The sequence below is a fragment of the Rhinolophus hipposideros genome (assembly GCF_964194185.1).
Source record: "Rhinolophus hipposideros genome assembly, chromosome: 12".
NCBI classification, from domain to species: Eukaryota; Metazoa; Chordata; class Mammalia; order Chiroptera; family Rhinolophidae; genus Rhinolophus; species Rhinolophus hipposideros.
Genome location: NC_138058.1, coordinates 9579743 through 9607097, shown reverse-complemented (window position 1 = coordinate 9607097; position 27355 = coordinate 9579743). Strand labels below are relative to the sequence as shown.

Sequence of the window (27355 nt, the reverse complement as noted above, 5' to 3'; positions counted from 1 at the left end):
CAGCGGAGATAATTAAGGGACAGTAGCGTGGGATGGGAAGGGTGGCAGGGAGGGGCAGAGGCTACTTATCAACAAGAGTGGACCTATTTCAATATTTCAATAACTGGTACAACCCAGCCAAAATCAGCCCTACTTCAAGGTCAAAGGAAGAGGACAGGATAATCTGTGATGCTTTTAGGTCTTGCTGAATCCATCTAGTCATGAAATACTGAAGTGCTACCCGTGCCAGCTCTGTGTTGGGTGAACCAAGATGAATAAGCCATAGCTGGCCCCTGATGGAGCTCACAGGTACTGGGGAGGCAGTTCATGCACAGGTGTGTGCACAGGCTTAGGCCCACGAGCACGAAGCTGCTAGGCCTTCCTGGGTCATCCTGGGGAGCGGGTACCTCTGGAAAGGGCAGAAATGGAAGCACAGTCCTCACAGGCCCCTCTCAGCAAGCCTCAGATCCAGAGGCTGGAGAGGGCTGTAAGCGCTCTGCAGCTACCCTCCTTGAAACAGCTCCCACGTTTTCCCCCTGAGTGCGAGACCTCCTTCTCTCCCTACTTTTGCGTCCTGGGAATGTAACAACACTGTCAGCCAGCTTGTCAAGTTCTTTGTGGAAGAGGGATTTTTTTTTCCTTGAAAACTAATTACAATTATCAGACAGCAAAGGCAAGCATATCCACATGCGTAACATCACTTGTTTGTAAAGTAGGGAAATACAGTAAAAGCACCCTGGTTAAACCTCACGTTGTGCAAAATAATACTTGCTGATGCTAGCAATAGTGCCAGCAGAATCTGGCAGGGCAGAGAGCTAACTCAATCCAATTCAGGTGGGACAGAAAAATCTGTGCAGGTACAAGATGATGCAGAAGTGTTTTTTTCTCCCCAAAGGAGCACTCCAGGTTGCTTTCCAGAAAACACTATTGTCAAGCAGCAACCACACTCATCTGCTCATTTATTCACTCAACAAACACATGTGTCAGCCCTGATTGCCTGGAGGACACTTGGGTAAGCCCTGGAAGTAGTTCTCTGGGGGCATTCCTCACTCCCTGCGGGAGCAGATAAATGATAACATCAAAGAGTAATTTCTCTATTAAGAAATTCCTAAATTAGTGCTGGCTGTGCCAGCCCCCAATATATACCAAGCACTCCAATAAAGCAAGCTGCAGAAGGAAGATTACATTTTATCTCCGCGTTCTTCTCCAGGTCGTCTGCGCTGCTCGGGTTACCTGGCAGGGCTTTCTTAGAAATATCCATGATAGCACGCAGATCCGACTTCAGAATGTTGACTCTCCTGTTATTTTCCAACACCATTCTCATAGTCTGTAGATAATGGGGAAGCATAATATTTAATTCAATCTTGTCATTTTACTTTTGCCTAATCCCACCCCCTCCAAATTACCAAGATTTTTTGTTGTTGGGAAGAAAGCAAAGTGGGTTTCGGTATTACCCATTAAAATGAAATCTTCAGTGACAACGAAAATGTTCGAATTTCACACATTCTAAAACTGCCTTTCTGAAAATCAGCATTTAGAATGCTTCTGCTCACAAGCAGATGTGACCCCCGGCTCTTCCTCTCCCTGTTTCTTGTTCTCTGCGCCCCCTCAATAAGCCTGAATTACTCTAGAGAGGAAAACCGTGGGAGATTGCGGGTCTGTGAGGACATTGTGGTTTTGGAGAAGAAACAGTCTTGACTGATTTTGGAGGGTGGCTGTAGGAATTCAGAAGCTGTATCTGTCCTTCTCCTCTTGGGAAGCTTGGACAAGGTATTTAGTCCCAGCTGTCCAATGGGGACAATCCAGTCCTTCATATATTCGGGGTTCATAGTACAAGCAATGGCTCGTGTGCACACCAGCCTGAGGCATAGGCACTAGAGCCAACCCCATTTTGCAGAAGAGGAAACTGAGGGCACTTTCCCAAGTGACAGGAAGTGTAAAGATAAGATGCAGTGCAGGGGCTGGTCACGCAAGAAGAGCCGAGATGGTGTTGCTGCATCTCCTCACTGGTTGACCCAGTCAGGAATGCAAACATGCTGGACGGACCGTGAGCACATGACAGTAAAACAACCCCCAGGAACTCGGAGTCTAGGGAGAGTTTTGTGCTGGAAGGATGGAGACAGTTAAGAGGAAGGCCCACCTGAGCTCCCCGAGCTGGGACTGATTTGGAACAGAGTGACAGTCCCCAGCTGTCCTGACCTGGTGCCCACAGGATTTCAGGACAGATTCCTGAGGGGCCCACGTGCTGGCATTATATAACCTTTTCCTCAGCGCTTCTCTATCTGCCTCTAACACTGAAGCGACATGATCAACCCAGGAGAAGAAAGGTCAGAGCTGAGGAAGCCGGCAGCCTGCACACAATCTATAGGGCCATGCACATGGGGGAAGGGCTCTGTCTGTCTCTCCCAGGCTCTGCTATGGCGCTCTTTCACCTCTGACACTGGCTGCCCTGCTGGCCCCTCGATAGGGTCTGCCTCTGGAATGTTAGACTGGTGACCTGCTCACCCTGCATTCTCTCCTGTGTGGAGAGCTGGTCCCTGGGGCCTATCTGAGGAGGGGAGGAGAGGGTGGGCTTATTGCTGGGAGTTTGGGGACCCCAGGTTTGCACAGCCAGTGGCAAGCAACTGGCTGCTCTCTGCCCTCCAGGTGGGTGGAAATGGCCTCCTTGCTCTGAGGGGATACTTGGAGCTTTCAGCTTTCACTTCAGGAAACTGCTTTGTTCCCTCCTGTCTCGTGGCTGGAAACCTACCTTTGCCATGTTGGAAAGGTATATCTTCCTTCTTAGTCTTTTGACAAACACGGTAACTTCTGTTGAGAACAATATACATAGCCATTATTGATACTATAGCGCCATATTCTCATATTCTCAAGTGGGGAAAGCAAGGCATTGACAGGAGAGGCCTGTGTGGGCCTCAGGAGGCACAGCTGCCCAGGCTGCTTCCACACAGCGAGGCCTCCACACAGCCTCGTCTTCCCACTGCCCGTGGATCCTTTCCCGAATGGCTAGGAGATTCCAGTAGAGGCAACTTGACTAAAATACCCCTACCCATGCCAGAAAAATTATGTAATCCTGGCATCTGACATGTCTGCTCAAAGGAGTTTAGGATTTTTGCCCAGATGGAATGCCACCTGAGTCCCCTCCACTTTCTCATCTCTACTCATGCTGGGAATCTTGACGCAGTTTGACCCACTTAGAAATTTTCACCTGGCCAGGCTGGGCCCATGGGCCCGTGTGGTTGCCAGCCAAGAGCTCTCCTCAGAAAATGACCAAAGAAAAGGAAAGGATGAGAAGAGAAAACAAAAAAAGAAGGGCACTCTCCCCTTGAATGTATTAATTTTTTCATGTGACAAATATTTCTGAGGGCAGGGTTTGCCCCATAAATGTTTGCTGAATTGTTGGGCAAATGAGGGCAACATCTACCCTCAAGGGGCACACCCTCTGAGGATGGGTCACCAGGTATGCAAACAACTTCCCAACAGCAAGGTAAGTGCTCCCTGGCAAGGTGAGAGCTCAGGGAAGAAGAGAGTAGGGTTTAGGGCAGGGTGAGGCCTGTTTGGAAGAAGCTATCAGAGACAGCGTCTCTTAAAAGGTGGCATTCCATCTGGCTTGAACGTATAACTTAGGAGTTAGCCAAGGGAATGGGGGTGGGGAAGGCTGTCTAGGCGCACAGAGTAGCAGCAGTAAGGGTCTTTGTGGGGCCAACCAGCCTTGTGTTGCTAGGGAGCATGAGGGCGGGTCCTTTGCGGAATGGGGCCAGAGGCCAAGCAGTGGAGGACGTCGCACAGTGAAGATGAGCGGAGCCTCCAGGCAGCAGGGGTACGGAAGATTGTTGGTCAAATCACTGTTTTAGAATGATCACTGGGTGTGGAGGAGAGTGTGACGAGCTGGATACAGGATCATCAACTAACTAGGAAGCTCGCTGATGTAGCCTCGAGGAGGGACAGAGGGAAACCAAGGGCTTGAATTAGGGCAGGTGGTAAAGTGACCCCAGGAAAACTGCAGTGGGGCTTCCTCTCCCCTTTCAGAGCAAGTCCCAGACCCCACTCTCTCTCTCTTCGGTGTCCCCTCCCTGCTGCCTTCTAGGCTGGCAACCACAAAGGCCCATGGGCCCAGCCTGGCCACGTGAAAATTTCCAAGTGGGTCAAACTGGATCAAGCTTCCCAGTATGCGGATGAACACAGCCAGGCGTGCAGGGATTGCGAGTGACATTAGTCGTGTTCCTATTCTGTAGGCAGTCTGAGAAACCAGCAGAAAATGTGCAAAGAAAGCAAGACAGAAGTATGGGGAGATAACTGGGAGGGCCTGGTGATGGCAGTGGCCCTGAGCTGGCCCAAGAAGACTAGGATCCTGCGGTGGAAGGGGCATTGGAAAGAGTTCTAGGCAACAACGGAAACACACACACAAAGGCTATTTCCAAGGCCATAAAACATGGTACCCACACAGCGGGTATGTGCGGGTGTTTAATGGAAGCCACTGGAGTCCCTGAGCAGGCAGGCAGCCCAGTGAAAGTCATATTTAGAGACTATAACCTGGCAGCCAGATAGAAAGAAAAAGCATTCTCGAAAGTCCGCAGAGAGACTGAGACCACAAAGGTTTGAATGACCTGGTGGCCCCAGGGTTGTGAGAAAGTTAAGGACATGGGAGAAATTTCTAAGGGGGAAGCAATATTCTTTGAAGCCTTTTGGGAAGCCACGGAGAGGTGGAAGGATCTTGGCACCGGAGCCCAGGTCAGTCCTGCTCGAGGGGCAAGGAGTGAGGACTGCGGGCTCCCCTCTGGTAGCTGGTTAAAGAAGAAAGGTGTGCCAGAGGCACCGGCCATGTTCTCCCAGCCTTCACAACCCTCAGGCACCTTTTCTACACCTCTAACCCCTTGGACCTGTCCACAGTCCATGATTCATAAAGGGGAATCAGTAAAAGGGTGTGATGGATCAGCACCAGAATACATTATAGGCACTAAAGAAAAAGCCACAAGTACTGAGCAGGACAGGCCTTGTGGACTGTGTTCATGCACGAGGAGGAGTACGCGTTACACAGCTGAGAGGTCCTGCCAGCCTGAAAGTCAGGTTTCGCATCTACTCTCACAGAATTTAGTTTTTCCATTAAAACCTACCTTTGAGTTTAGAGATCTGTAAAAGGGCTGGAAAACCTTCCAAAGCATGAAGCAGCCACAGCTTAAATTTCTTACTAAATAACCGGATAGATTTCAGGTACTGAATAGAAACATCTTCCAGGAAATCGTGAAGGAGGACGTCCTCAATCCCCTACAACAAAAATGTCAAGACACCGTGACTGTTCACCAGGGCAGGTGCCCGCTAGTTACAAGTGGCCAAACGTCACATGTGCCACAAACTCAGAGAAAAGGCCCCACCGGGTTTGAGGGGGCAGCCACACGCAGCCCTCGCCACTATAGGTGTGGTCAGAATTTGAAGTTTTTTCAAAGATCCAATATTGATAGCTGATTCAAAATTCTAAAAAATGCGGTATTGGCCAAAACTAGATGGGTCCAACCAAAAGTTTAAGCTGAACCCAGGCCCTGGTTTTCAACCACTATATTAAAAACTTAGAAGCGCTAGTTTGTTTCCTAAAAAATAACAAAATAAAACGTAAAGGTTCACGACTAGCATAAAGAGAACACATTTTCACCACAGAAATTGTAGTGAAAATGTAACTGACCCCTCAACTATAATAATCACTGTAGAGATAGAGTTTAAAAACAAGCAAACAAAAAACCTTGGCAGTTCTGTATACTCCAAAACAATTATTCCAATTACTCATTTTTTTAAAAAAGTCTTCTTTTGTTGAAATTACTGGAGAAAGAACTTTGACTCAGTTCGGGGTTCCCGGTCACTGGAACTATAGGCCACCAAGGTGTGTTGGTTTTTTCTTTACATGAGGTAACTCAGACTCTCACGGAATTAAGAATGTAAAGCTGACTTTTAGGGAAAGATCCAAAGGCTGATGGCCCATCAACCCCACCAAGTCACTCCTCAGAGGCTCTGAGGTCCACGGACACTGCAGAGAGGGAGGGCTGCAGTTCTAACCCCAGCATTTGGTGTCAGTTCCTGGAAAGTTACAAAGCAGTGACACAAACAAACATCTTCCTACCTTGTACATCTGTGCGTCGTAGCATTTAAAGAGCTGGCACACATCAGGCAATGACATAAGCACCACTGTATCTTGCTGCAGAGATTTCCAGAAGGAAGTAAGCAAGTCCTCCACCTGTGGTAAGGAATGGAATACACCCCCGGAAACTGATTTTGTGCCCGGTGAGACTAATCCCTCTATATACTTAATCAGTCCCAAATGATAATTTCATGGACTTCATTCCAGTTCACGTAAAGCTTAGTCTATCCAGTTGGATGGGATAACATGGAACATATTTTCATGAGGAAGTTTTTGGGAAGGAAAGCTATTGTAACCACAAGGGGGCTCCTGCTGATTATAATAGGATGAGGAAATGGCCGGAGGAGCATAGAGCAGAGTTTAGAATGAACATTGACTGACTGATCCCTCAATTATTTTTTTAGCTCTGAAAGAGAAGTACCAGTATGTAATCAAAGATGCTTCCCCCTTGACATTGAGTTAGAATTCACCTAAGGATTGTCATCCAAAGGGGCCTGGTGTCATTCTACTCAGGAGCCTTGTTTAAAGACTGATGTGGAAAACTTTTGTTGAGGAACAAAATGGAAGTTTCTTTCCTTTCCTTTATTTCCCCCCAGGTGAACTTTTCAGATGCCATGATTGAACCAGGTGGCCAATCTGAGTTGCCCGCTCACAAAGATTCTTGACTGTTGGGGATTTCTGCAGGCTCAAGCATTCAGAGGCATCATGACCCGGACACCAGGAAGTGCCAGTGACTTCAAGCAAGACTGTGCAGGCTGCCAAAGAAGTTAGGGCCAACTCTTGGGTTATCTGATGATGAACCCCTGATTTGAAACCTTGTTATCAGGACCATAAATTCTACAGAAGACATCGCCAAAGAGACTCTAAATATTTAACAAAAACACAGTAGTGTAACAAGTGGGATATATTAATCCTTTTCCTCTCAGGTTGGAAACTTTAGAGCATGACCTTTTGGGGTGGTGGATTTGAATGAAGCAGCAGCCATGGACTCATCTCTGCCAACTCCCTCACCACCCAAATCCAAAGTCATCAAATCCTGTTGTGTTTGCTTCCAAAATATTTCTCTAATTTGTCCCTCTTTCTCTGTGACATCACTGTCACCATTTCAGATCTGACATTTTTCATCACTTCTCACCTTGACTATGACAAAACCTCCTTGCCACTCTCTCTGCTCCAATAAGGCAATCTGTGTCACTGCTCCCACACTGTCTTCTTAATAAATCAGAATTCTTCACAGGGCATAAGAGGCCCTTTCTAGCACCAGTCTATTTTCCCACTTCCTATATGGCTTCTCTCCTAAAGAGGTAATAAAATCTACTCATAGTCACAACACATTTTTGTCATGTGCCTGTGACATGACACAGGCCTGTGTCATTTGTTCTACCTGGAATCCCTTTTGTACCTTATTCTGAATCTGTTGAACCTCTACTTTTCCACTAGATTCTGCAACCACATGGCCTCCTCTTGGGAGCACTCCCCAGCCATCTCTGTTACTTTTCCTCTGGGCAGCCAGGATAGTCTAATTACACTGCTATTCTAGAACTTGCCATATTGTATCCTACTTATTGGCTTATATTGTTCCTTTTAGTACCAGACTATCAGCTCTCAAGCCTTATGGAGAATGCCTTCTTAGTTCCAGAAATGGTTCTAGTTGCACAGTAAGAATTGAATTACTATTGATGAGCGAATGAAGGAAAGAAGGAATATAATAGATAACCAATGTGGATGGATATTCACAGCATTGCATTACTAGGATGGGGGCCGTTCTGAAGACATCCTGGTCTCTTTGTTACTATTATGCTTTACTCTGAGTGAGTACTAAATGTACTCATGCTGAATTACTATTATCACCCAATTCTGAAGTACTTAGAACACTAAAGCTTCAAAGTTTTGCTTCTTTTTCAGTTAGCATGGATCAATAAAATAGCTCTTTAGCATTATTGAAAATTCCAGGGTGAATAATAATATTACTTTATTCAAAATCAGCTGGAATTAGGATCTAAAAAAAACTCCAGAAGAATTACATTTAAAGCATGAAGTTAGACATATGAGCACCTTGGAAAATTTCCAAATGATTAAACTGAATAAAAATATCACCTTCAAGAACTCACTAACTATAAAACAGGTGGATTCTAAGCCCTTCGGTGCAATAAATTACCACTAGACATTCCTTGAGGGGTCTTTTCAAGTGAAATGGTTAAGAATGAGTCATAAATGCTTGTATTTTATAGATAAAACCCTACCCTCTCAAGTTCTTGGTTCCTCACATTTTGTAAAATGTCTCGACAATAGTTGCAGTATTCATCAGCAAGAAAGGCCATCTAGGAAGGAGATGGACAATTATTTTAGTTTGCAGGCCACTTCAAGAACGAACTGCTCCTCAAAGGCCTTTCTGAAGCCCCAGAGGCTGCTCATATTGGAATTTCTATTTGACAGAAGCCAAGTTTTTCCTCATGTGGAGTAATGCAAACCTTATTGGCCTAAAATTGATGTAGCTTTGATTTTGATTTTGTAACTCCACAGTGGGTGTCTGTACCACCCACTATAAAGGCCACTGATCTTTGACATCCTTTGCCCTCAGCCCCAACCTCCCCTCTCTATATTTCCCAGTCCTGGTTTCTAGAAAATTCACATGTTTGTTCCCTTCTGTGTCATGGGAAGCCCTCACTTTGGAAGATGACAGAGTGGTCCCAGGTGGAGCCTTTCTACAGGATGAGAGGGGAAGACCTGAATTTGGGAACCATCACCAAGCCCAGGAGGAAATGTTGGTCCTCAAAGGTCTGGGAGAAGGCAAACATTACTCCCTCTGGTGGAACTATGATCACAGGCAAAATAAGACGATATTTACTGCCCGAAGCATAAAAAGTTAGTGTCTCCCATGCGTGTAAGCCTACCAATTTGTAGGAGTACTTCTTTGCCAGTTCTTGCTCCCAGAATGGACATCTCCTGAATTCAGACAAAGGTGATCCAACTGGGTCTGTCTTTACTGGTGAATGATTTTTACTCTAGAAACAGTTGACATAATAGATTATTTCTTTAAAATAAAATGCATTTTCTCACATGTAAACCATGTAATAATCACATTGCTACTATAGGTTAATGTTCTGTGTAATCTTTTATCCACACCTCTGGAAACATTATTGATTCCAGCAACTTTCCTCCCTTATTTCATTGCAAATGATACTAACCTTCCTCTATAATTCTATGAATTATGGTCATCAGGAAGGAGTTAGAACTTAACATATTACCCAAATGTATCACTCTTGTGGTCATGTATTACAAGTGCTGTATAGCAACATACAATGAAAGTATTATCTATGAATAATTTAATGCCACAAATACATTTCTACAACCCTTGTCCATATAATTGTCCCCCCCCACCTCCGAAATAAAATCATATCCTGTCTGGGTCGTCATGCCTATAGTATAAAAATGGCTGGTTGTATCACAAATTTCAAGTCTTAACAAATAAGGGAAACAGACTTCCCTTTAGAAGAACAATTTACAGAATGTAAAACATTTCCATCAAAGAGGAAGAAAGGTAACATAGAAGAAAACAAATTCTACATTCCTTCCTGTGTCCCCTCTGAGCAAGAGAAGGCATGATCGCTCATGATCTAAGTAAAGAACGTTAATTTTATTTTAAATGATTCCTTCAGGATTTTCCTGAACTTCTGTTCCTGAAATTCTGAATAATTTCCATTTCAATAGAGTAGGATGACACCATTTCTATGAGTTGGATTGAGCTGCAAGGGTTGTCATGTTGGACTGCAACCTGCAGGAGAGTTTCGTCTTCGTTCTCTCAGCAACCTAATGGCTTGCTCTGTGAGAGTCCAGTTCCAAGGTCAGTTTCACCCTTAGCTTTCTCAGTTCTTACATACTTAGAGCCTTCCTGAGCTGCTTATATCTCGCTCAGTAGATCCTTTATGTGGGTTTGCGGTATGTGCCTGTCTATAGGCCACCCGAGGGCAGAGAGGCTCCTGAATCACTGGCACCCACCCTTAGGGAGAGGAATGCTGCTCAACTACCATCCCATACAGTGCTACACACATTCGGGACAGGCACCGCCAGCTTCCTGCTCCTCTGATGTTCCCTCATTATCAACCAATATCATTGAGGATCAGGGATTGAGGAATCTTAGGAATTATGTTCAGCAGTCTTCTCAGTGTCCTAAAATCTGTACTTCTTAATTCTTTTGTGGTCCTGAACGCCTTTGAGAATTTGATGAAAGCAATGGACCCTCTCCCTGGAAAAAGGTACATTACGCAGTTAATATTGCGAACATGTCAAGTTAAAACTCCCCTTGTTGATATTTTTGGAATAAAGTAGGGGTATAGATGTCTAAACAAATACATAAAGTAGTAGCACAGAAAGATGACGGCTCAAAGGGTGTTTCCATTGGGTGCTGTTTGGTTTCCATTGGGTTTCTTCCCCTAGGGGGGCTGTTCAAACCTCATTCCTACCACGTTAGGACACTGGCTTCATTCAGAGCTGTCCGATGGATAGCACTCCTAGTATGTGGGTGTGGGTGATACTCAGGCTCGTCATCAAAAAGGGTGAGGCTATTTCATAAAGTTCACTGGCCTGACCATCAATGCTTCTATTAGAGAATAATGAGGAATCTTCCATTCCAGTTCTGGGCTAGCGTCTCTTACCTACCACATCCCACCCTAAGTGCATTCATTTTCTTCATAGCTCACCCTGACTTCCTGTTTTCATGAATGGTCTCCTGGTCATTAATGATCAAAGCCAGTGTTTCTCAAGTGTGGTCCTGAAACCATCTACATCAAAATCCCAGGGGGTGCTTGGGGTTCATCTCCTGAGGGCCTGAGTGAATCAGAGGAAGCCAGAAATCTATCATTGTAACGAGCTTCCCAAGTGAGGCTTTCTGCACACTCAAGTTGAGAATGGCAGCTCTAGGCAGACTGTTGTTTGTCCAACTCTGCAGAAATCTCTACATTTCAACATGACAAATACATTATAGTTTCACCGGTTCAGAAGAAATTATCTGAAAATGTAGTTGTTTTAGAAATGATTCCAAGGTGAATATAAGTGTAAGCTGTTACACAGTAAAATAATGAAAAGCAAATTCATGACTTTCTCAAGTCAATTCCCTCAAGTTGTTCCTGTCAAAAGAAGTGGTCTTTCAGGAAAAAAGAAATTTTTTTAAAAAAATCATGAATTGAAACAGTTTCTTCACAATATAAACAATCAGAAATCTAAAGAGCAAGTACGAATAGGTACGAATAGAACAAGTCAAATTCGACTCTGCTGGAGAAGTCATTCAGCAAAATGAAAAAGAAAAAAGTGAGAAATTCTATTTAGATTTTCCAGGTATATTAAATGCAGTTTGGCATTTTTCAACAGATCCAAGAAATGTTATTGGAACTATTATCATTCACTGCACCGACCTTCAGTGAGCACGTGCTACGTGTCAAACCCTGGAGATAAGATGCAGGGCCCTTTCATGTCATGGCCCTCCCAGCCAGGTACCATCTGCCACCCCTGAGTTACTCTATCAAGTTTCCTCAATGCCTTTTGTTCTTCCTGCATTGGGGAAGACACTGTTCTCAGAATTATTGCCCCCAAAACAAATGTATCCTGTCATTCTCCTTCTGAAGATGCCTCAATGGTTTTCTACAGTCTTTTGGGTGAAATCTGAATTCCTCAGCTTGGCACTGAAAAGCTGTCCACCATGTGGACCTCATCCAGAGTCTACTGCTCCCCGATATCCTCACCTCCAGCTCCTCGCTGCCCACACACCTCCCAGCACAAATGCAAGCTACACCCTCAACATGAGGGTCTCCTAAGGGAGGATCCTAGTGACCCCTCCAGAACCGGCTCAAGGACAGTGTGGCAAGCAGAGTAATGGCCCCCAAAGACGTCCAAATCCTAATCCCTGGAGCCCTACCTGGCAAAAGGAAGTTTGCAGATGTGATTAAGATTAAGGACCTTGAGATGGGGAGATTATCTCGGATCATCCAGGTGGCCCCAATGCAATGACAGTGGTCCTTCAAAGCAAAGACCCTTTCCCAGGTGCAGAGAGATGGCAGTATGAAAAGGACTCAGCCTGCCTTTGCTGGCTTTGAAGACTGAGGAAGGGGCCATGAGCCAAGGAACAGGGCAGCCTCCAGAAGCTGGAAAAGGAAGGAACAGACTCCCCCCAGAATGTAGCCCTGCCAACCCTTTAATCTTAGCCTGGTGAGAACTATGTTGGACTTGTGACCTGGAGAAGTGGAAGATATTAAGTTTGTATTGTTTTAAGCAGTGAAATTTGTTCCGTTTGGTTATAGCAGCAATAGGAAATCAACACAGACTACGTTTTCCATGAAGGCCCACCACAATCTTTTTCCCTCCCTCCCACTTTGGAGTTCCCAAACCACCAACAGGATGCATTGCCCCTTGGACAGTACACATGTTGTTCCTCGTCTGTCTTAGCTCCCTAACTGTGAAAGTGTATTCTATTCAAGTATAGGAAGTACGGGGTTTTTTTGGTGTTTTTAGTTTTCTTTCATTCCCCATTTAGCCCTCAAGAGTGCTGGTCACAAAACAGGTTTTTAAAGGATTGTCCATTCAATGACACTTATCAACAAGATAGCATCAACATGCTATCATGTTGTCGTGGCATTCAACTCGTGATGAGATAGCTGTTAATAGTTCTGGTGTCCTAATTCCAAGAGCTATAACTGTAATATACAGACACTTGCACACAGATTTATTGCTCACAACCTGTACATCCCTTTTAATTATAGTAAAAGAAACACATTCAACAGCTGATGTGCAGCCACACAGTATGTTCACTGAAGACAGTGACTTCATTTGTCCCAACATAGTGTGTGGCACACGGTGGACACTCAACGATCTTGCCAAATGGGGGAGTCGTTAGGGCTACACATAGAAGAACATGACACACAGGAAAATAGTTGCATCTAATTACACAATTACTGAATATTCCAGGGGATATTATGGTAAATCCATTTTATTCAACACTCACTGTTCCTTCGTGTTGGGTAATGCTGTCATAATTAGTAGATTTGTCAAAGGCAACGGCTTTTCCACTGTGACAGAACAGATAACAGAGCAATCATGTTAGTCAGACACCTGTTTCCTGAGCACAAGAATAAAGTTTATTTTGCAGACAGCTTATTTGTATGGGATATAATTTTTATTTCAAAGCCTTCCTTTAAGTTTCTATCCCCAACTGGTGATAATCTCCTGCTTACAGTTAAAAAAAAATCTATTTCTGTAACTGGAACAACCACATATTAGTTTTTAAAGGTTTATTCCCTACAGAAGAATGATATGATGTCATCATGGGTAGAACTTGCACCTGTGAGAAGAGAAAAATCATAATGGACATGAAGTCTTATGTTTTCTGATTTGGAGCTTTTAAAATGATCAGTTCAGAAATGATAATATCCTGTGAACCAATACAGCAAAGTACCTTCATAGAACAAGAAACAGAATTAATAAGATGTAAGTTCCATTTCACCATGCCTGTTGGAGTCATATATTACACTGGAGAGATCTACATGTCATGGAGAAAAGACTCATGGGATGTGGTACTTTCTCCCTTTAATCATGGGCATTTGAGAAACTGGGAGCCCCTGCACCCGCACTTTGCACAGGGAATGTGGATTCCCCAGATGCCAGAGATGGCAGCATCTCTTTCCCCATTTCCCTGCCATTCTCAGAGCTGTGGCTGCTCTGGCCACTCCAACACTTGTCCTCCTACCTGATTATTTCAACTATATGTAGACACACAAAGAGAAGAGGAAGGCAGCAGACTAACGCTGTGCTTCTGAATGCAAGGTCTTCAAGGCAGGGATGGGCTGAGAGCAGGTGGGAGTGGGAGAGGACGTGAAAGAAAACAGCTTTCATCTCACACAGGAAGGTCCTACATCCCCTCCCAGCCTCTCCAAAGCCCCATGAGCTCTCTGCTGGCGGTTTGTGTCAGTCCATTGTCCTACCCAAGTCATGGAAAACTGGGCAGAATACTCAATACCCATCTGATCAGAACACTCTATGTAAAACAGGGCAGATAGATGCAGGGTCTGCATACAAACCCACTAAAAAGCCACCCTTTCTATCTTTTAATAAGAGTCATTTTCACAACAAGAATCAAACTTTGAATACCTCTAGGGCAAGAAAGTTTCAGGATAAGGATATGTTCAAACTGGAAGTGATCCTTGAACAACCAGGTTTGAACTGAGGGTCAATTGAAAAAAATCCCCATATTGGATCCATGCAATACCAACTCATATTGTTCAAGAGTCAACTCTCTATCTCCATATAAGATGATAGATTGATGGATGATGGAAGGGGGGGCAAAGGCAAAGAATTTAAAACTTTTTAAAAACAAGTCAATTGTGATTGAAAAAATGTTAAACAATTTCAATAAGTTGTAGAATTCTATTTGTCATGTCTCAATGACATCTTCTTGAGTCGGTGTGGACAGTGGTGGAGTTTTTCCCGGTTAATTTTATAAGCAGCCCATTGCCACACGGATTCTGGGATGTTATATTGACAAAACTAACAAGTAATAAATAAAACAATGAAAAAAACATAAAATGAAAGAAGACAGGAGAAAATGTCAAAAATGAAAGTTCAGTGAATAAAGGATTAATAGAAAAGGAATTTAAATAGAAAAATATGGTCATCAGCTTTTAAGAGATGTCTTAAAAATCAATCAGAAGGCTTTCTTCAACTAAATTGGAAAGAGAGCAATTTCTCTACAATTCCACAATTCTACAATTGTGTTGACATGCTATTCCTAATGTTTTCTTTGGAAAATGAATGCAAAACCATGATGTGGTTTTTTTTACTGGGGTGACATTTGTTAGTAAAATTACATAGATTTCAGGTGTACAATTCTGTATTACATCATCTATAAATCCCATTGTGTGTTCACCACCCAGAGTCAGTTCTCCTTCCATCACCATATATTTGATCCCCCTTACCCTCATCTCCCACCCCCCTCCCACCTTTCCCTCTGGTAACCACTAAACTATTGTCTGTGTCTATGAGTTTTTGTTTCTCATTTGTTTGTCTTGTTCTTTTGTTGTTTTTGGTTATATACCACATATCAGTGAAATCATAGGGTTCTCTGCTTTTTCTGTCTAACTTATGTCACTTAGCATTATACTCTCAAGATCTATCCATGTTGCACAAATGTTCCTATATCATCTTTTCTTACCGCCAAATAGTATTCCAGATATGGTTTTTTTGAGCTCCTTTTTGTTTTTTGCATTTAAGCTCCTTCCTTCTTTCCTCCCTCCCTCCCTCCCTACTTTCCTTCTTTTCTTTTTTCCTTCCTTCCTTCCTTCCTTCCTTCCTTCCTTCCTTCCTTCCTTCCTTCCTTCCTTCCTTCCTTCCTTCCTTCCTTCCTTCCTTCCTTCCTTCCTTCCATTTCTTATTCATTCGTTAACTATTTACTGCGGACCTGCTCTATGCCAGGCATTGTGCGGGGCCCTGGTGGATATAGCTGTGATTGCGGCCGACAGGTCTGTTGTCACAGAGGTTACAGCCTATAGGGCAGAAAAGATGCTACACAAATAATTGGAAAGACATCGATCGAAGGCTTTGACAGCTGAAGTTGAGGGTGTAGGGGAACATCCTAGTCTCTTGTTAGTACAACAGTTTGCATGCCCATCAATTGGCAGCTGGGTAATCTCAGGAGAGCTTTCCTGGTGATCAGTTAGCCCACTTTGGTTGGCGATTGTCACATCACCATACTTGGACAGGACTTCCTAAACTCTTTCCATGATGACAGTCATCATCACGGAATACTCACAAACAGGAATCTGGACACTAGCAGGTCTGGTTTCTGACTCAAAGGAATGAAAAGGGAAACACTTAACCTTATGGCTCACCACCCTCAATCCTGACTCTGGTCGCTTTGGAGGCCAGTTGACTAAGTGATCTCTCAATTATTTTGAATTTTTAAATGAAACTCCCAAGTTTCTGCCATGTGTTCAATGTAGAATGAGTTGAACTCAACAGCCACTGAAAGGAGGGTGGTGTCACCCTCGTCACTGTTATAAGACCGAAAATGAACTTCCTGCCATACACAGGTTTATGTGTGGCAGACCAGGGGACATAATCTCACTATCTTCACTGGGGAGCTATATTATTTTTGTAGCATTTAATTAGGGATTTTATGCATGGAAACAACAATAATAGGAAAGAGAAAATTTATTAACCTTGTGGAGAGATGCAGTCATCGGTTAAAAAAAAAAAAAAAGTCCCCCTTTCCACCTGGCCAGACAATGACAGCTTGCTTGTTCAAAGGGACCACTTTGAAAGGCTGGGAAGGCTGTCTCTTCCCACCTTTGGAATGCCCGAATTCAGATTGATGGTTCACCACATGGGTCAACATGTAAGCTTAGTGAAGTCCTATTTATTTTAAAAATTACCTTCGCTCAGAGAACTTATGTGCAAAAATCCTTGAAAATATGCGTGACGAGAGGGTGAGTGGGAGGCAATATCAGAGCCAGGCCACAAAGCAGGTGGCAGAGAATTGGTGCCGGAGACCAGCTTTAGGCAGGAGGGGCTCATGAAGGACCAAGTCGAGTCATTGCCACCCAGAGAATCTGACAGATGAGGCCGAATGGACACTGCAGGCATTGGCTGTGCTTTAATCTTGCAGGCAAGACTTGGCTGGGCTAGAAAGGGGCTTCCCCACAGCATACCCTTCCCCACACAGGGGTCTACCCTCCAAGAGGAGGGGAGGCGATGGGGCAGAGGCCAAAGCAGTATTGGGGGTGACAGTTTCAGCTCTCAGGATGCCAGCTAGACTGGCCTCATGTTCTTGGGCCAATGCCTCTGTGTCATTTTTCATGTGTGGTTCTGATTCAATCATATGGGTCACTTATTAGGTTCTGGTCAAAAGCAGTCATTGCTAAAATATGGCTCTAATAAAACCATACTGCACATCCTGAGCTGGCCTTGCTGTGAAAGAAGGGCTCCCAGTCTGAAAGGAGGCCTTCTTCCACCGTTCTCTGAGGCCTGAGATGCTATAATGGTGCCCCGTCATGATGACAGAGAAGAAAGACCCATGGCACAGAAGTGATTTGAAGCGAGTCAACCCAGTGAGATCACTGGGTTCCCTGTGAGCTGTCCCCTCAGCTCCTGCTCCACAAGGCTCAGGATGTTCGGATTCAACTACTGGGGAAAGGGCAAGTGGTCAGGAGGTGCCAGGAAGGGTCAGGGAAATGGAGGGAGAGAGAGCAGAGACAGTAAGCCTGGGGAAGAAGGAAGGCTGAGAACACAACAGGCTTCCTTGTGTAGTTCTGCCACTAACTTGCTGTGCGACATTAAGCGTGCTGCTTGAACTTTGAGAAGCTCAATTTTCCACTCCAATAAAGGTAGGGAATGGGATTTGCTGACTCCTAAGACTTCTTCCGGCTTCCAGAGCCTATAACCTTGTGAACACACGGCCTCAGAACCCTGTGGGGCTCATGGGTTGGTTGGAAGATTCTCTCTGGGCCTCACATAGGGAGGGTGGAGGAAGGTTTCTTGTGGGGCCCTGCAAATTGTCCACTTCACTCAGTGCAGTGCAGACACAGCGTGACAAACACATTTTACTTTAATTAGTTTTTATGATCAATTTGGCTAAAAGAGAGTCCAGCGTAAAGAATACTGAGGTATGATTGTATGGCACACAACTCATCTTTTTTCTTTTTTTTTTCCATAATATTTTTAAAATGTAGTATTAGCTTAATATGCTTTTTGGCATTTAACTTTCTTTTAGTCTAACTACAATTTGCATCCACATTCTCAGGTTTTGACATCATTTGTCATTAATCCAGACTTTCATTTACATCATTTTGGCATCGTAATTTGCCCTCTCAAATCACTCTAACAGCAGTGCAACAACTTGAAGCAATTACAAAGGTAAGAGGATAAAAATGTAATAAAACCTAATTCATGTACCATACTTGTTTAGTGTCAGATTGCAGAACAAAGGTGCTTCGAACTTCCCATCGTTAATTCTTACTCGAAGCACATGAATTTAATTATTTTGGTTAGGAGAAGATACCCTTAATTTAATGAATATTTTTATATCCAAAGTTAAAAGAGTAAATATATGTATTCATATAAGGACATGTGTCATCATGATTGCAAAAAGCTGTATTTAATATCTTTTTGATTATACTAATAATACTAATCACTAAAATACTGAGCAGTTACTCATTGTTAAAGGCTTTTCTTGTATTACCTTAATTCTCACAACAATCCATTAGGTAGATAGTAATTTATTATTACCCCCATTTTACATACAGGAAAAGAAAAATAGAGTTCGTACCCCTGGAAACCCAGTTCTGATTCAAGGCCTCATCGCTTGTACCCCTTCTAATCTGTCTTGTAAGATAGACATGTGTGATAAGAAACAATGTACACAAGAAGGACAAAGTAAGAAAGCTTTTGAAACCTTATTTTAAAATCTGGTTTGCTGGCTGTTGTGGGTTAGTCATTTTCTGCATGAAGGACGGTTGCTTCCCTACTGTTTAAGTGTATCCTGACCTGGTTGATTGTATGAACACCTTAATTGCAAAATGACAACCTGAGTGGACACCTTGGGAAGTCTTGAAGGTCTAACTTGTTCACATCCAGCTTCTTGAGGCTAAACTCAGAAGCTGGAAGTCAGGCCTCACCAGCAGACAGTAAATAGCACGTTATATTGTAGGGGGTGTCTCTGGGCTGGAGATGGGCAAGGAAGAGATGCTTTGAACGAATAAGATCGTTCCCCATGGTAGGGAGCTTAGGAGTATTACCTGCTTTTAAAGGCTTTTCCACCCAAGGTGCCGTCCAGGGCGTCATTCTCCACACGTATGTTTTTTGGGCTGCTAGACAACAATCAGATAATGCATACTTTTTTTTTAACCTTAACAAGTTCTAACCAGCCTTGAAAACCATAGGGTGGACAGGGACAAAAAGCGGGTTGCAACCAGATACCTGATTAGTACCTGAGAGTTAGGTCCTCTGGGGCTCAGCAGAGCCCTTGCAGGGGTCCCTAGCCTCAGGAAATCTCACTTATCCCCTGCCGGCTGCCATGGCTATACAAACAGAAGGAAAAGAAGCTCTTCTTGGGGCTGGAGGGCTGCTTAAGGAACCGCTGGGGTTCTCTCTGACATCAGTAGGTCTGTGGTGCCCGCAACTGTCACGCTCAGGGCCCCCGTGACCTCGCTCTCCCCCAGCTCACTGTGGCCTGAAAGATGAACCCTGGGAAGGCACAACTAGCCAGCTGTGGACCCACAGCCCCGGATTCCGCAGGCTCAGGACCCGCTGAGGCCCAGGCAGCCCCCTGAGCTCATGAGTTGGCGAAAGAACAAAGGAATGGAAGAACAAAGGCACAGAATGTCGAAGGCACAATTTTAGAAGCTTTCTAAAGGCCTTTAATATGCTAAGTTGGAAAGGCTGTGTGTGTGTGTGTGTGTGTGTGTGTGTGTGTGTGTGTGTGTTGGGGGGAGGAATGAGGGCAAGGGTCAGTTTCCATGTATCCTGAGAGAAACATGAGACTCTGTACGATTTCAAAATTTACATTAGATAGAATGGGGATTCATTAATTTGGAAAACGACAAGCTTTCCTTAAAACATGTTAACCAGGGATTTTGCCTGAGAGGTAGAGAATGAAAGTGAGTTAAGCAGAGCTATTTCTCTCTCTCTCTCTCTCCCCATTCCCATCTCCTTCCAGACTATAATTAAAGCACTTTCTACTTCAGCCTCAATTCTTCCGTAAGTTTCTGGGTCAGCGATTATACCCGAGTCCAAGTCTAGAGCTGGTTGCCAGCTACACAAGACTGGCATCTGGGGAGGCTTATTCCCAGTGAAACGATGTTACCCTGGAGAAGGGAGCAGAGAAGCAAAGCGTTCTGGTCTGTGAAGGGGTCCTTTTCATATGGCATACCCTGCATATTTATGGTCACTTGCCTTTTTCACACACACAAAAAAGAAAAAAATTAGCCTTGAGCTTTTCACTTGTTTTAACAACTGAGCCTTGGTCTCTCCTTGGTTCCGGGCAGAGGCTGCCTCAGCAGTTTTTAGTGAGATTCACCACTAAATCCTCACCCCACCCCAATGAAAATGAAGGCTATTGACGGCGGGACTCACGACCATCTCCGTGGCCACCTATGCAGGTGTCCAGTTAAGGGAATCAGCAGCCCCTGGCTCGAGACCATATCCTCCTGCTGGCGATGGATGGTGTGAGAGACCAGGGCAATGTGGGGGCAACAGGGAAGAGCCAGGGCTTAGCTTGGGACTATATTTAAATTAGAGTGTATGTTCCTTGGCAGTGCCTGGTGGTGGTGGGAGTGAGGAAGCAAAGCTCCCTAAAGTCCTCCAAACCCCTTTGCTAACAACCCTGGTTCCCAGCCAGATCTCTCTATGTTGATGCTCTTGGTGGTGTTTCCATTTCTTTCCTTAACACAAGGGCCAGAAAAAAGAATAAAAAAAAGACAAGATCCCCTTGAACAGCCTAGTACAGCTCAGTGACTCAGGGCTGCTGGTGGTGAGCCCAGATCTCCCACTCTAAGAGGCTCCTAGCAAGGCACCCTCTTTAAAAGTAACAACAATAACAATTCAGATTCCTATGCTTCTGTAGGGACGGAGTCCCATAGAGCAGTTTCCAGGCTTTCGGCCTCATGTGGAAAGGTGTGGGATCGGTTATCAGATGGCCATCAGCTGTGACTAGTTGGCCATCAGCTGTGACTGGTTAGCAGTTAGCCACTAATATAACTGCTGTGGCTGCGCTGGTAAGGTGGTGGGTTGGCAGAGAAGCGGACGGCGGATTGCAGATTGTGTGGCTCCTGCTTCTTGTGTCTCCAACCCAGCCACCAGCGAGAATCTGGTGGTATGAACCCCCTATCCATGGCTCCGTGGGTGTCCCTTTTCGGCTTCACCATATTCTGTATCCACCCGCCGGGAGCGGGACCAGGGACCCTGCATTACAGCTTCTCTTAGGCAAGTGTTAGTAGGAAAGTTTTTGTAAATTAGGCCTCAGTTGCTGCACACATAGAGAAATGCCTGCTTCCCTGGGACATTCAGCTGTGGGGAACCATGAAAAGACTCATCTGTGGTTTGCTGGGGGTTCCCCTCTGGGTTTTCAACACTCAAGAGATCCTGCTTTCAGCCAATTGTGAGAATGTGCCCTGAGCAGGCGCAGCTGCCCGCAGTCGGGGCTGACGACTTCCAGGTGTGGGGAGCTCAGCTCCGTCAGAGGGTGCGGACAACGCATGTGTCTCCAGAGGAAGAACAACGGATTGCCATTTCAATGTTCACACGGAGAGCAGTGCAGGACAGTGCTTTGAAACAAAGCAAAGACTGAATTCTAACTGTGACGAGAGGGAGTGGGCACCAGCAGAGGAAATATGAAGACCTCGGAAGACAAGACCCTGAGAACAGGTAGGGAAGACTGTGGGGATACATCACAGGGCCTCTTATCGTGTTCTTTCCTGGACTGGAGGATTAGGTGTGATTTATTATTTGTAACTGAAGTTTTTATTGAGGTAATGGTAGATTTACATGAAGTTTTAGGAAATAATTCAGAGTGCTCCCTTTTCTACTCTGCCCAATTGTCCCCCAGGGCAACATTTTGGCAAGACCATATAGTATAGTATCACAACCCGAATGTTGATGTTGATATCATTCACTGATCTTACTCAAATTTCCCAGGTTTTACTAAACTCATTAGTGTGTGTGTGTACTTAGTTCTATACAATTTTATCACCTGTAGAGATTCGTGTATCCACCTCCACAGACAAGGTACGGAATGTTTCCTTATCACAAGGATCCCTCATGTTGCCCCTGTATCACCACACCCATCTCTTGCTCCGCCCCACAAAACCCCTGGCAACCACTAATCTGTTCTCCATTTCAAAAATTTTGTCATTTCAAAATGTTTTATAAATGGAATCATTCAGCATGGAACGTTTTGAGATAGGACTTTTTTCACTCAGCATAATTGCCTGGAGATTCATCCAAGCTGTTGGCTCAATTGTTTGTTCTTTGTTGCTGTATAGTATTCCATGGTATGGGTGTGTGATAGTTTGTCTAACCATTCGCCCAATGAAGGACGTCAGGGCTGGCTCCAGTTTTTGGCTATTACAAAGAAAGCTGCTAAGAACAGTTGTGTACAGGTCTTTATGTGGACATAGGTTCATTTCTCTGGGATAAATGTCCAAGAATACAATTGCTGATTCGAATGGTAATTGTATGTCCAGTTTTATAAGAAACTGCCAAACTATTTTCCAGAGTGGTTGGACCATTTTGCATTCCTACAAGTAATGTATGAGTGATCCAGTTTCTTCGCATCCTCAGCAGCATTCAGTGTTGTGACTTTTTAAAATTTTAGTCAATCTGATAGGTGTGTAGTTGTAACTCATCGTGGTGTTAATTTGCATTTCCATGATTAATGATGCAGAACATCATTTCGTGTGCTTATTTGCCATCTGTGTATCCTCTTCAGTGAGATGAATGTTTATGTCTTTTGTTCATTTTCTAATTTGATTTTTTTTTACTGTTGAGTTTTAAGAGTTCTTTATATATTCTAGGTACTAGTCCTTTGTTGGATATGTGGCTTGCAAGCACTTTCTCCCAGTATATAGCCAGTCTTTCCATCCTCTTCACAGATCTTTCACAGAACAAAAGTTTTAATTTTGATGAAGTCCAATTTAATAGTTTTTCTTTTTATGAACTGTGATTTTGGTGTCAAGTCTCAGAACTTTTTGCCTAACCCGAGGTCTCAAAGATTTCCTCCTATGTTTTTTAAAAAAGTTTATTATTTTATGTTTTAAATGTAAATCTGTGATCCATCTGAGGTTAATTTTTATATAAGTTGTGAAATTTAATTGTGAGGTTCATTTTTTTTTTTTGCATGTGGATGTCTAGTTGTTTCAGCACCATTTGCTGAAAAAGCTGTTCTCTTTGCATTGAATTACTTTTGAATCTTTGTGAAAAGTCAGTTGACCATCTTTGAGTGGGTCTACTTCTGGATTCTCTACTCTGTTTCATTGATGTGTCTGTCTATACCTCCAGCAAAACCATACTGTCTTGATTACTGTAGCTGCATAATGAGCCTTTATATCAGGTAGAGTGTTTCCTCCCACTTGGTTCTTCTTTGTCAAGGTTGCTTGAGCTATTTTAGGCAATTTTCTGCCTTTCTACAGAACTTTTAGAGTAAGCTTGTCTATGTCTACAAAACAAAACAAAACCCAAAAAACTTGCTCGGCCTTTTTTTTTTTTTAACAACTTCATAATTCACATTAAAGATAATTCACATACCATACAATTTACCTATTTAAAGAGGGCAAGTCAGTGTTTTCTTAGTACAGTCACAGGGTCATGCAATTGTGCAGAAAAGAGATAACAGCGCAGTATTGAGACTGCTATGCCTAGAAAAGTCTGCTTGCAAGACTGGCCCTTGGCTGGTGTCTGGGAACTTGGTTCTCCGAATGTTCCCAGTCAACGGTTAACTGATAAGAGTGGTTCACTGTGCCTAGAATGTTTTGTGTAAACAATGTAGAGGTTTATGCTGAATAACCTGCTTTCTTTGGGGGAACCTATAGTTTTGGCACACATTAGGGAGAAGGGGTTTATGTGACCAGCCCCCAATAAAAACATTGAGAATGTAATGTCTAATGGGATTCCCTGGGCAGAAACTTCACACTCATGTTGCTGCATCGTCCGGGGGAGGATGTGCTGTGTGGCCCTTATGGGAGGGAGAGAACATAGGAAGTCTGCAGTTGGATCCCTCCAGACTCTGCTTTCTTCCTCTTATGATCTGACTGTGTAGGAAATCCTAGCTGTGGGTACAAGTACATTATTTTGGTCTGCATATTTTATCTGGTGCCATTGGGGCTCCTTGCTGGCGCTGCCCAAGGGAGCTGGAGGGCTTTTCTATCTGTGGGGGAGGCGTCCCTCCCTGAAGCTCCCCAGCTGCCTCTGGCTGGGGTGGGAGACAATGAAACTCCCTGGACCAGGCCTCTTGCTGTAACTGGGTCTCCTTGACAGATTGGCTGACACTCGTCAGTATCTCTAGTGGAAAAGGGGTGTCTCAGACCCAGCAAGGAAGAAGAATGTCTCTCTGGGTGTTTATTTTTGGCCAACTCCCTGTTGTGACCTCTCGCCTAATCTTGTTAAAGGAAGAATGTCTTCTTCTGCTAGGTCAGAGGTGGGAAATGCTGGGTCTGGGTGAGTGGGCGGGGGTTGAGGGGCTACAGGATACCTGCCACTGTGCTGGCTGTGCAGTCCTGGGGTCCCCAACCAGCTTACTTTCTTGTTACCACTTGTCAGAGTTTTCCTTTGGATACCTTTTGCATTATTTCCACGGTTCTAGTTGTCCATAGCAGAAAGGAACAGAAAGAAATGGGTCTACCCCATCTTGTCCCAACCAAAAGTCCCACCATCACATTTTAACTCATCATATTTTAATTTATTAGCCGCCATCATATAATTAAGCATTCCACTCATTGGTAACATTGATTTATAATGTATAGATGGCATGCTTTCAGAAGTTTCTGAGGTAGCTCGAATTATGTACAGGGAGCAAGATGGTGTAGGTTCATTTTTCCTTGATCCTGCTCTCTAATACAAATAACTACCTGGAAATTATTCAATAGACCATGATTAAAGGGCCCTGGAAAGATGGAAAGAAGAAGGCAGACCGAATAGGGAACACAAGACTAGAGAAGTGACAATGTGGTGACTTCCTTGGGTTTTCTTTTGCTCTCCTATATGTGCCTGGACCAGGCACTGGAGAGACCTGTAACCCAGACCTATCAACAGGCATAGATATAAAGCCCAAGAAAGGTGTGCACTCTCCGGACTAAGGACTAGGAAAGGGAAGCCCGCCAGAGACCTAGAGGGGGCTGAAACTTTTGCTTCACAGCTGGGCTGGCAAACCAGTGGCAGCTTCAAAGTCCTCATGGGCTCACCCCTCCCCCACTCCACACCTGGGACACTGATGGATGGGTTAATCCACCTGTATAGACAGTATTGAAGCTCCTGGCCAATTCAATGCCCAATCTATACTTGGAGCACAGACTCTGGCTTTCTCTCCACTCCCCACAGAAGGTGGCCCACGGAAGTGGGTTCAACCCCTGCAGGTGGCACCTGTAAGAAAATGATTAGAAGTCCCAGCTGTGCCAGAAGAATGAAGCAGACCAGAATAGCATTCAAGGGCTCAGAAAACTAAATTGTCATTCGACTACAGCCCGCAAAAGTAGGCCAGCACCTATGTTAAACTTAAACGGGGTGACTTCCTACTAAAATAGATTTAAATAGGATCGAAAGTATCCTAACGTCATAATCCAAATGCCCAGAATAAAATACAAAAATCACCCATAGGACACATAGATCAATGGAACAGAATAGAAAACCCAGACATAAACCTACACATACATGGTCAACTAATTTGCGAAAAAGAAGCCAAGAATATACAATGGGGAAAGGACAGTTTCTCCAAAAGAAGGAAAAGTGGACGATTAGCTTATACCGTGCATAAAAATTAATTCAAAATGACTTGAATCTAAAAACCTGGAACCATACAAGTCCTAGAATAAAACGTAGGCAGTAAGCTCCTTGACATTAGTCTTAGCAATGATATTTTGGATTTGACACCAAAGGCATAGGCAACAAAAGCAACAATAAATAAGTGGGACAACACTTATTTAAACTGAAAGGCTTCTGTACAGCAAAGGAAACCATTAACAAATGACAAGACAATCTGTATGGGAGAAAATATTTGCAATTCATATGTAAGGGGTTAATATACAAAATATATAAAGAACTTACACAACTCAATAGCAAAAAAAAAAGGTTAAAAAATGGATTTTTCTGCAGAAGACTTACAGAAAGTCAAAAGGTACGTGCAGAGGTGTACGTGTTAATAACAGTGATGTTATTAGGAATGTACCATCACTACTCATCAGGGAAATGCCAATCAAAACCATAATGAAATATCATTTCACACCTGTTAGAATGGCTACTTAAAAACAAAAAATGATGTAACAAATGCTGGCGAGGAAGTAGAGAAAAGCAAAGCCTCATACACTGTTGGTGGGCATGTAAACTGGTGCAGCTACTATGGAAAACAGTTTGGAACTTCCTCAAAAATTAAAAATAGAACTACCTTATGATCCAGCACTCCCACTTCTGGATATTCATCTGAAGAAAATGAAAACACTAACTTGAAAAGAGATATGTGCCCTCATGTTCATTGCAGCCTTATTTACAATAGCCAAGACATGGAAACAACCTAAGTGTACATCAGCAGATGAATAGATAAAGACATTGTGAGATAAAGACATATACACACACACACAATGGAATATTATTCAGCCATAGAAAACGAAATCTTCCCACTTGCAACACCATGGATGGATCTTGAGGGCATTAGGTTAAAAGAAATAAGTCAGACAGCTCACTAGTGGTAAAGCCCGGCAGTCTGTTCCAGAGTCTCTGCTCTGAATCACATAAAGTATTGCATAGTATTATGCTACCTCTTTGAGGAGTTACATTTACGTCAGTGAGACATCTCAGTGGGCCATCTCTGCCGGGTTGCTGCACAGCCTCCTCATTGGTCACTCTGCCTCCTCTCCCATCTCCTGTACAGTCCAGGCTCAGCAGAGTTGCCAGGAGGATCTCCATGCAAAATGTAAATCAGATTGCTTCACTTCTCAGCTTGAGACTCTCCAGTGGCTCCCCATCACACTCAGAAGAACATCCCGACTCCTTCCCAAGATTTCCAAGTCCCTGCCTGTGTTTTCAGATTCCTTTCCTCTCACTCACTTACTCATTTACCGACCTCCATACTCAGACTTTCTTGCTGTTCTTTGAACTCATCCCTGCCTCAGGCCCTTTACACCTGCTCTTTCCTCTGCCTGGAATGCTTGTCCTCAAGATGTTCACTTAGATAGCTCCCTTTTTTACATTTCTGCTCAAAAGGCATCTTCTCAGGGAGGCCTTCCCATGACTCCATTTTATTGTCTTCAGATCAATCTTGCTATTGTTTCTTTTTTATTGTCTTTCTCATTCGCTAAAATTTGCAAGAGGTGAGGCCTTTTTTATCTTGTTTACTACTTTATCACCAGTATCAAGAACAGGGCCTGACTTATTACAGTTACTCAAATATTTGTTAAATGAACGGATGAGTTATACAGTTTCGATTACTTAAAAAGTATAGAAATAAAGCTTTTTTTTTGAGACCTAATTTTTGAGAAGAATTTGTCAGACAGGTCCTTATATAAAAGATAA

At 43.8% G+C, this 27355-nt stretch overlaps 1 protein-coding gene across 2 annotated transcripts in view; it reads right to left on the bottom strand.

The window, feature by feature from the left end:
- RFX8 (regulatory factor X8) overlaps positions 1-27355 on the bottom strand; it is a gene marked incomplete at its 5' end in the record, with an annotated part of 52676 nt that overhangs the window by 11618 nt on the left and 13703 nt on the right. Inside the window, 7 exons of one of the 2 annotated variants that reach the window (XM_081068753.1) lie at positions 1165-1306; positions 2729-2787; positions 5091-5241; positions 6086-6199; positions 8347-8424; positions 8998-9108; positions 13098-13161. In XM_081068753.1, coding sequence (XP_080924879.1) covers positions 1165-1306; positions 2729-2787; positions 5091-5241; positions 6086-6199; positions 8347-8424; positions 8998-9108; positions 13098-13161 — 719 coding nt within the window. The remainder of the gene's footprint in view (positions 1-1164; positions 1307-2728; positions 2788-5090; positions 5242-6085; positions 6200-8346; positions 8425-8997; positions 9109-13097; positions 13162-27355) is intronic. The other variant, XM_081068754.1, reaches the window with a different exon arrangement.